We start from the raw sequence: 9848 nt of genomic DNA on the forward strand, positions 1-9848 counted from the left end.
AGCCCACACTAGCAGTTTTTGCCTGCAGTTTCCCTGCTTAAAACCATTTGCAAAAAATGGTTAACATTGGAAAAAACTATTATGTTTTAGTTTTTTGGTTCAGGTGGTTGGTGATGGCATCCACCAACTGAAACTGCTTGTCAGTGCTTATGAAAGCATTTTTTAGCATTTTTTTTCCTAGCAGTTTCAATTCAAAAGTGAAAAAAAACGCATTGCTTTTGTAGCCAATTGCAAACTGCAACCTAAACTGCAACCCACAATTGCAAACCTAAACTGGCATTTGCATACACCTGAAAAAGCCTTGCAGTTACCACCTGTTACTACCCCCAGGCACCTAGCAGATACCAGCAGTGCATAGGAGCAATAAATGCTGCATTTTTTTTACAACTGTTGAACTGATCCATAATGTGTACAACATCATAGCAAACCATTACTGTTCCAACCTGTTCTTATTCAGTTAACACACAGCTACTTGGTCTTAGATTGCAAGCCTCAAACCAAACAAGTGTTTATGTACCGGTATATTGATAGGTGTGTGGAGAGCTCCCCCTAGTGTTAGACAAGTCAAACTACCTGACTGATTAATGAGCCATGTCTTCCATTACTAATCATCTTAGAACAAAGACTGCAGGTTTGCTTTAAAAATAGAAAAAAAAAAACACCAGCACATAAAATCAGGCGCTATGCACACATACTGCTGTGCCTCTTAAATTTGCACAGCGATGAGTGACTTCCATATTGTACAGTTCCTAAATGTCCCTCTTTTGGAACCAAATCCCTCTGTCCCCTTTCTATTGCCTATTTTTCATATGATTAATCGAGCTCTCAATAAATGCACTATTACAGCTCTACTACTGCCCTCGGGCAAAGAGCAAAATTTCACAGGATTGTACAGTGTGTCAAAACCCAGAATTCATTATAAGGAGCCCAACACTCACTGTACTATATATATATGGAGGAGCAACATTGTCACCTTAGAATAGGACTATAACTACAACATGTCTTCATTCTCCTTATTATTACTTTTATTAACTTGTATTTATAAAGGGCCAAAATGGCAGCACTTTACAAAGTCCATAGTCATATCCCTAACTGTCCCTATCTCCATACCATATGGGGTATTCTATAGACCACAGAGCTTGAGATTTTGAACTAGAGGCAAAGTTTGGGCTTCACTGGTTGTGTGGGGGATCAATAGTTATTTTCTGCACTTTTTGAACAGATAATAATAAAACATACATGACCCCCCCCCCATATCTAAAACCTCCAGCTCTTTGGATTAGGGCCCATTTTTGAATTACCCCTTGTCCTGCTTTTGATGGTAGCCTTTCCCAGAACAGTTGTATGGTCATCTATGGCTACAATTACAGAGATCTGATTGGTTATTATGAGTTATTGCAATTTTAACTTACTTTATGAATGCATGGTAAAAATGGTATTCCAGGCCAGGAAATAAACCTCAACAAAACACACACATGTGTAATAATTAGTTTATTAAAAGCGATAATTGCTTTAGGATGTTTAAATACAGAGGTGAATGTGGAACCCAATTTATTTGTTATAACAGTGCAGTGTTACAAATCATTTCTCCTTTTCAGTTTTACGTCTCTATGTTATATTTTTACACCTGGTATAACTGTTTCAGCAAAACACTAAATTAAAATAAAAAAAAAAATGAGACATCCTAAAAAATGAATGTGTTGCCTATAGCAAGTTTACAATTATTCCACTGGTTTTCTTTTTCCATCAGCCCTAGAAACACAAATACGCCAAAATGTCATTTCTAAGAACAGCACAAGCCATGTTTATTTATTAAAAACGCTTTTAATGAGCTGTGCTGATTGGCTTCTAGAACAAATTAAAAAAAATGTGAATAGGATCCAAGAGACCCTGTCAATGTGTCGGACTCCTCATTCTATTGTGGTTACCACCAAAAAATACTCAGTGCTTTTGGGTATAAGGGAGCATAGGATCTCCCATCATGATGGAGCATTGGGACCTAGCCATTGTCCATCACACCACGGTTCCCACTAATCTCCTACAAGTAAGAGGGGGAAGGAGAGCCTTGTAAATGAGAACATATTCCTGCATTATTAAGCAAAGTGACAGGGTCTCTTTAAAGCCTAACCACAACCTATTTTGTTTTTGGACATACCTGTCAAGGGTATATATTTTTGTCTGTGGCTCTGTTCAGGTGATTTAAATTCCATCCCTGTGACAGCAGTACAAGTGGTGTGGTTGTCACTGGAAAATGAACATGGTGGCAGTAAATATAATCTTGTATAGGTTGTGCCCTTATGGAGAGTTCTATCACTTCTCACCGGGTAGTGACTTAGGGGAGGGGGGTGAAAAAGTGAAATAGATTGGTTTTCTTTGTGCTCATCCTGATAAATTGGATATTAATAGGAATTGCTCCTATTAGTAAACTTGTGTGTAGTACAGTGCACCAATCTGTATGGACCAGCAGGATTCATATTATGGGTCAGAGACAGCAATAAAGACTTGCGAGCTATCAGACCTGCAACAACACACAAAAATAATAATTAAAAAACTCCTCCATGGTATGGAGATTAGAGGAGAGAGACAAAATCTCCACTCATCCCTTTTTATTTTGGACCACCACAATCCTGGGGGCAGGGATAATTCCTAAAGAAATGGATAGAGATGGATGGAACTCTATAACTAATAACTCTTCATTTTCCTTTTTAAACCTTTTTGGAAAGTTATTTTGCATAAATTTCCTATACCAGCCATGTAACACACAATCAACTGTCATTTTATTTTCTATTTGGCTTTTTTTCAAGTTTATTAGTCAGTATTAAATATTTATATTGAATAATGCAGAAGTTAAATTCTTGTTGGATGTCCTAGAAAAGACAACCTGCTGAAAATTTACGACATCCCATTATGCCCTCATGGCATCCTAGGACCCGTAATTTCATGGACACTAAGTTGCTTGCTTATCTGGGACATAGTATTACCACAAATAATAAGGTATAATATATACCCCAAGCCCACCTACAAAACAACAAAAAAAATTCTAAGCCCCTTTGCTCTATATACACACATCTAATAAACATCCCCTAGCAAAGTGTTATGATTTAAAAGAAATTTCTCCCATCACCAAGTAATAGACTAAATTGTACAGAGTATGCTTCCCTCTTCCCTTCCTTTACTACAGGTAGACAGTTTATTAAGCCACTTTGAAGTTGGCTCAGGTGCGCCCCTCAGAGGTTGTTTGTCCTTTTCTGGGCTATCTCTCCCATTGCTCAGTCTACCATCTTGTCTTGCTTCTTTCCCTCCTTTTTCTTCTTTTTTGAGTCTGTGAAGGGAAAAAAAATCAAACTTGATTTATCAAGAAATCTACAAATTCAATGTTTAGACCTTGGCACTTCTGCACATCAATAGCAAGCTTTTATAAATCAGTTGTTATCCTATGGCGGTCATTTTGTTACTTGTGGGCAGAATGTAGCCCATTGGTAGTTTATGTGTCGCCCTTGGCCCCTTAAGCAGCCATTTGTCAATATTGTTCCTGCCTAGCTGCTTACTCGCATGTCACATGAGTGTGATCTGGAACAGTATGGATCATCCAAGCATATGGGACATCCATAGCAGTCAATTCAACTTTAATTTTAGCAGTCAGATCTGTAAAAAGTTAATGTTAAGCAGCTGTTCTTTGTACATTGATCCCCAACTTTATTAAACTTCATATCATTAAATTTCTGTGTAGAAGATCACATCTCCAGACTCGGACTGAGAATGAGGAAAACATGGAAAGATAGGTAGGATCTTTATTTCTCTAATATTTATCCAAACCCATATAGTAGCCTGTAGCAATCTGTGATCTCCTCTGTGTACACAAGTGCAGTGCAATTTATAAAGAATAATTTATGGCAGTGAAGGTAATTTAAAGCAGCAGTGCTTATACCAGTGATGACAGCTCTCAAACCACATTGGTACAAAAGGCAGAAATAAGGATTTTATATATGCAATGCTGCTCAATATTATTAATGTTTACAGTCACCAACATCAAGTCCAACACAATATTTGTTCTTCTTAACACTGCATTTACATAGGAAAACAGAATTTTGCTCAATGCATTTATGACAGTTTTGCTTTCTGCCTCCAGTTCTGCATTAAAAGACAGCTCAGTTCTCTACAAAAATTGTGCATTTTACAGCTAAGCAGAATCCTTTATACAGCCATATATCTGGTAAAAAGTAGATTGGGGAGTGTGGAACAGCCTAAACCAAGAAGAAAGAGAGCCAGTAAAATAAATATGTATTTTCTCTCCTCGCTATATTGCCTGCATAGCGTTAGATGACAGGTAGGCACTGGAGGGGACTCCATAAATTCTGTTTGGTCTCAGCAATTCACAGACTGTGACGGAAAGAAGTGTACGAGGGCCTAGGGAGAGTGGGGGAGTTACACCACAAAGAACAATCCGTGGACTTTAACAACACAGCCACTTTGAATTCAGGACGTCTTGTCAGTCATCATTGCAATGCTATGCAAGGAAGAGGAACAGCAGGCGGCCGCTGGAGAAAACAGGTCACGGCTCAGAGAAGAGGCATAGCTTTGTTCAGGCTTTGGTCTTCTGTATTTTTTTTCTATTTTTCAGATCCAATTGTCCTTTAGTGAAGGCAGGAGCAATAAATATCTGGTCCTCCCAAAACTAATATCATACAGCAAGTCAGGAGTGCCAACTTTGAAAGCTTTGCAGCATAAATGGAATCTGAATGTAAAAAAGTAACAGGTTTGTTTAATATCAACCTTTAATTTTTATCAGTCTTTTTTTAATTATACAAGGTTTTCCTATGGAGTTCAATTACTTTATTACAGATTCATCAATTTTGACAATTCCTCATTTTTCTACTTATTTCTAAACACGTCACAGTGTTGGACTCCCTTTTGCCTGAAGAACTGCAGTAATTGTTCATGGCATAGATTCAGCAAGATGCTGGAACGATTTCTTAGGGATTTTGGTTTATAATGACATGATAGCATCACGTAATTGCTGCAGATTTGTTGGCTGCACATCCATGAGGCAAATCTCCAATTCCACCACATCTCACAAGTGTTCTATTGCAGGGGTTCCCTAACCCCCGGTCGGCAGCCCACTAGTGTGCTGCAGCCTTCTGACAGTTGGGCCATGGCTCTGGCGGTGCACCCCTCAGTGGGGTTGGGAGAAGGGCCCCGCTTCAAGGGGCGCACCTGTCACAGCCACGGACTACGTTTGCTGTATGCATCGCAGTCTTGGGTGAGTTGTGTCTCTGGGTCTGAGCCTGCCATGGGAGAGTGGGCAGGTTCTGGCATCATGACGGCACTCCGGTGGGGAAAGTTTCTTCCCCTTTTGAGTGACACACGGGTCCTCGCGCATGCGTGGTCCAGAGTCAGGGAGATTATTGGTCTGTGAGCACCAAAAGGTTGAGGACCACTGCTCTATTGGATTGAGATCTGGTGACTGTGGACCTATTTGTGTACAATTAACTCACTATAAAGTTTTAAGTAAGAAGTTTGAGATGATCTGAGCTTTGTAACATGGTGTTTTAACCTGCTGGAAGTAGAAGATGAGAACTACCCCATGACATTACACCACCAGCTTTGAATACAATGTAGGATGGATCTATGCTTTCATGTTGTTGGCACCCAATTCTGACCCCACCTTCTGAATGTTGGAGTAGAAATCAAGACTCATCAGACCAGACAATGTTTTCCCAAATTTCTTTTGTCCAACTTTGATGGCCAATAACAATTGATATTGGCAATCAGTGTTGTACCCTGATCGTTATTCATCTATTTCTAAGGTTTGAATGTGTTCTGCTGTCAGAGATGCTCTTCTGTATACCTTGGTTGTAACAAGTGGTTATTTCTGATTCTATAGAATGAGTTCTGATGAGTGTATATCCTCATAATTATATGTCTCTTGCCAAAATGTCAGGTTAATAAAACAATTATTCTATTTAATTTGTACCTGCGCAAGTAGACCAACATTGAGAGATGAGTGGCTACTATCACTTTAAGTATTCATTTTTTTGTTTGGAGAACCAAGGCTTTTGTTTTGTGGATGGAGTGCTAGTACCATTTTAATAATTATTATATATAAATATATTTTTTAGTAGGGTAGTATTCTTCATCCATTATTCTTTTGGTTTGGAGCAGAAAGCTGTTTTTATTTCTGAATGAGTTCTACATTGTGATTTCATATATATATATAGTTTTAATCTGTTTTTCAAGGTTCTTTATCTCTCAAATAATTTCCTAAAATGTTATACAAGATGCATGAAATGCTTGGCTGCCATTGTCAAGTACATAAGTGTAGAGCTAAATTTTCTCCTAGCTGTAACAAAGTAAGAAGCAGCTGCCAAATTCGATTCACTGACTTCTCCATCTTCTATCTGATAGGCCATACAATGAAGCATTGTTTTATCCCCAGAGAGATTATGGGACATCAACACAAACCTTATTCTGTCTCTCTCCTCTCAGTACCAGGGCACGGATAAAGCAAGTCATTTCTCTCCCACATTAAAAGTGCCCCAGCGGAGGGTTCATGGTGCCTTGGATCTTCCTGGTTCAGCTACTAATGAGAAACTAAAGTGGTTGTGGGTCAATTAAATTATATAACAGGTGGAGGGGGAAGTATGGCATAAGTACAATGCAGAATTGACTGTATCTTGAAACAAAAAAAAGGGTTTGATAACTGAAGCTGAAATGTTATTATATTGCAGCTTATGAGTTCATAAATGGATTGGCTTCACTAGTCTTCTTTTTTCAGGCTTTTTCTCCTTATTTTCTCATTGTAATTCTGCAAATGATTCCTGTACCTGGGTGGTTACACTCACTCCTCTACTATATCTATGGAGTAAGCTATGGTCATCACCCAAGCTGGAAATTAATTATTATTAATAATAACAGGATTTATTTAGCGCCAACATATTGCGTAGCACTATACATTAAATAGGGGTTGCAAATAACAGACTATTACAGACAGTGACACAGGAGGAGAGGACCCTGTCCCGAAGAGCCTACAATCTAGTAGGTGGGGGAATTTACACACAATAGGAGAGGAGATATGTAGTGGTGGGAAGTAGTGATGGTTTAGGAGACAGAAGAACATAGGTAGGCAAGTTTGAAAAAATGAGTTTTGAGTGCTCTTTTAAATGAGCAGAAAGTAGGAGCAAGCCGAATAGGACGAGGAAGACCATTCCAGAGAGTTGGGGCAGCTCTAGAGAAGTCTTGTATCCGTGCGTGTGATGAGGTTATGAGTGAGGATATCATTAGTAGGTCATTGGAGGAGAGAAGAGAGTGGCTGGGGAAGTATTTTTTTTACCAGGTCAGAAAGGTAAAAGACAAGAACTGTGGAGGGATTTGAAGGCAAAGCACAGGAGCTTGAATTTGATTCCAAGGTTAATTTGAAGCCAATGAAGAGAACTACAAAGAGATGCAGCAGAAGAGGAGCGGTGGGAAGGATGGATGAGTCTGGCTGCAGCATTGTAATAGATTGTAAAGAAGAGAGTAGGGTTAGTAGAATATCAGAGAGAGGAGGATGTTACAGTAGTCCAGACGAGAGCTTTTAAGAGCGTGTACAAGGAGTTTGGTGGTCTCAGGGGACAGGTAGGGGCGGATTTTGGGGATGTTGTGCAGGTGAAAGTGACAGGACATGGAAATGTTCTGAATATGGGGGGTAAATGAGAGGGCAGAATCAAAGGTGAAGCCAAGACAACGTGCCTGAGGGGAGGGACGAATAACAATGTTGTTAACCATCAGGAATATGTCAGGGGAGATTTGGAATTCGAGGAGGGGAAGAAGATGAGTTTGGTTTTATCCAGGTTGAGTTTCAGGAATCGGTCAGACATCCATAATGACATGGCTGACAGGCAGCATGAGACCTTATCCAGGACTGAGGGAGACAAGTCAGGGGTGGACAGATAGATCTGAGTGTAAGCCAAAGGAGGATATGATACTACAGAGAGAGGAGGTGTACAGAGAAAAGAGGACCGGTCCAAGGACTGACCCTTGGGGAACACCAACAGGGAGGAAAATGGGAGACAAGGAATTAACAATTAAAAGAAACTTAAAGGGAGCGGTCGGGCAGATAGGAAGCAAACCAAAAGAGAAGTGGTACTAATGGCACGCATGACTTGTATTAGAAAAGGGTGATCAACTGTATCAAAAGCAGAGGCAAGGTCAAGGAGAAGGAGGAGGGAAAAGTTGGCTTGAGACTTAGCTCTGATGAGGTCATTGGCCGATTTAGTAAGGGCTGTTTCAGTGAAATGGGCAGCTCTAAAACCAGACTGGAGGGGGTCAAGGAGAGAGTTGGTGCTCAGGTAATTGGTGAGTCTTTTGTAGACAAGGCGCTCAAGACGTTTCGAAACATATGGAAGAAGGGAGAAAGAACGGTAGGTAGAGTGTATGGAGGGGTCTAGTGAGGGTTTTTTCAGGATAGGGAGAATTATGGCATGTTAGAAAGCAGAGGGATAGATACCAGTTGAAAGGGAGAGGTTGAATAGTTTGGTTAGGGTGGGGGAATGGGCATGAAGTAGATCAGAGGGCATTGAGTCAAACCGACAGGTAGTAGATGGAGATGAGAGAAGATGACTGGCACCCACAGTAACAGGGCTGGGAGAGGCCAGTGATGATTTACAGGTGGAAGGGATGGGTATGTTTGAAATGGCTCGGTGAGCAGAGACATCATGTCTGATTTTGTCAATTTTATCTCTAAAGTAGGTGGCTATGTCTTCAGCAAAGAAGGTTGTTGTTGGGGGAGCGGGTGTGGGGTTTAGGAGGGAGTCAATTGTTGAGAATAGGCTGCTTGGGTTGGAAGCTTCAGAGGAAATGACAGCAGAAAAATACTTTTGGTTGGTGACAGTGAGTTCAGTGTTAAAGTTTTGTAGCTTGGCTTTGTAGTCCATGAAGTCAGCGCTGAGGCCTGATTTCCTCCACTTGCCCTCTTGCTATGGTGTGATTGGTGTGCCAGGGTCAGGAGTTAGCAGGACAGGGGTAACGAAAGGTGGCAGGGGCAACTTTATCTAAAACCAGAGAAAGAGTGTGGTTGAACCGAGTGGCACTTTTATGATTGTAATTTTATGTGGTTTGTTCTTTGTTATATTTATGAGTGGTAAAGGTTAAATCTTCAAAATGGAAATGCTATGCACTTGGCTGCCTTGTGCCTATATTTATAGTCTTCCTGTAGGTAGATAGCGAGGTTCTCAGAGACAGGACAGCCTCTATAGTAATAAAGGTTTCATTTTAACTCCTCATCTATACATGATTTGTTTCCTATCCACATTAACGAAGAATATGTGTAAGCTGTACATACAGACACAACTTCCTGTTTAGGGCACAGGTGGTAATAAGAAAAACATACACTTGATTGACACTTAGATACACTTTAAAAACAACTGTTGACAAATAGTAGAATTAATCTATAAACCCAAATTCAATCTGTCCACATCCACTGCAACCTTATTCTTTAGTTAATGGGAAAGGTACCCAGCCTGGAATGCTACTGCTAAAACCTGTCCTTGGTAATGTTTCCCATAGTTTGTTTAGAGTAACTGGAACATCCATGAGCTTTCTGTCAGTTTGAATGGGTCTTGCTATTTTAAAGGTACTGCAGTGGAACTGATTATTACCCGTGTTTTTGCTACATATCCACAGTCTCTTGCCATCTCCTGTACTGTGTGGCCATCTCCTGTAAGATATCTGTAGATTTTGACTATCTCCCCTAGAAGGTCCAAAGTCTCAAACCATTTCCTGAAGTATGTGTTCAGTAACTGCCCAGCTCCTGTAGTATGTCTGCAGTCTCTGATCATCTCCTGTAATATGTCTGCAGTCTCTGATCATCT

The 9848-nt window shown here is 40.2% G+C and overlaps 1 protein-coding gene across 3 annotated transcripts in view; it reads right to left on the reverse strand.

Moving 5' to 3' along the window:
- Window positions 1-1476: 1476 nt before the first annotated feature.
- PTN (pleiotrophin) overlaps window positions 1477-9848 on the reverse strand; it is a 43823-nt gene continuing 35451 nt past the window's right edge. For all 3 annotated transcript variants that reach the window (XM_072400186.1, XM_072400185.1, XM_072400183.1), the window contains one exon: window positions 1477-3322. In XM_072400186.1, coding sequence (XP_072256287.1) covers window positions 3270-3322 — 53 coding nt within the window. In that variant the 3' untranslated portion in view covers window positions 1477-3269. The remainder of the gene's footprint in view (window positions 3323-9848) is intronic.

Source organism: Pyxicephalus adspersus, chromosome 2, assembly GCF_032062135.1.
Source record: "Pyxicephalus adspersus chromosome 2, UCB_Pads_2.0, whole genome shotgun sequence".
Taxonomy (NCBI): Eukaryota; Metazoa; Chordata; class Amphibia; order Anura; family Pyxicephalidae; genus Pyxicephalus; species Pyxicephalus adspersus.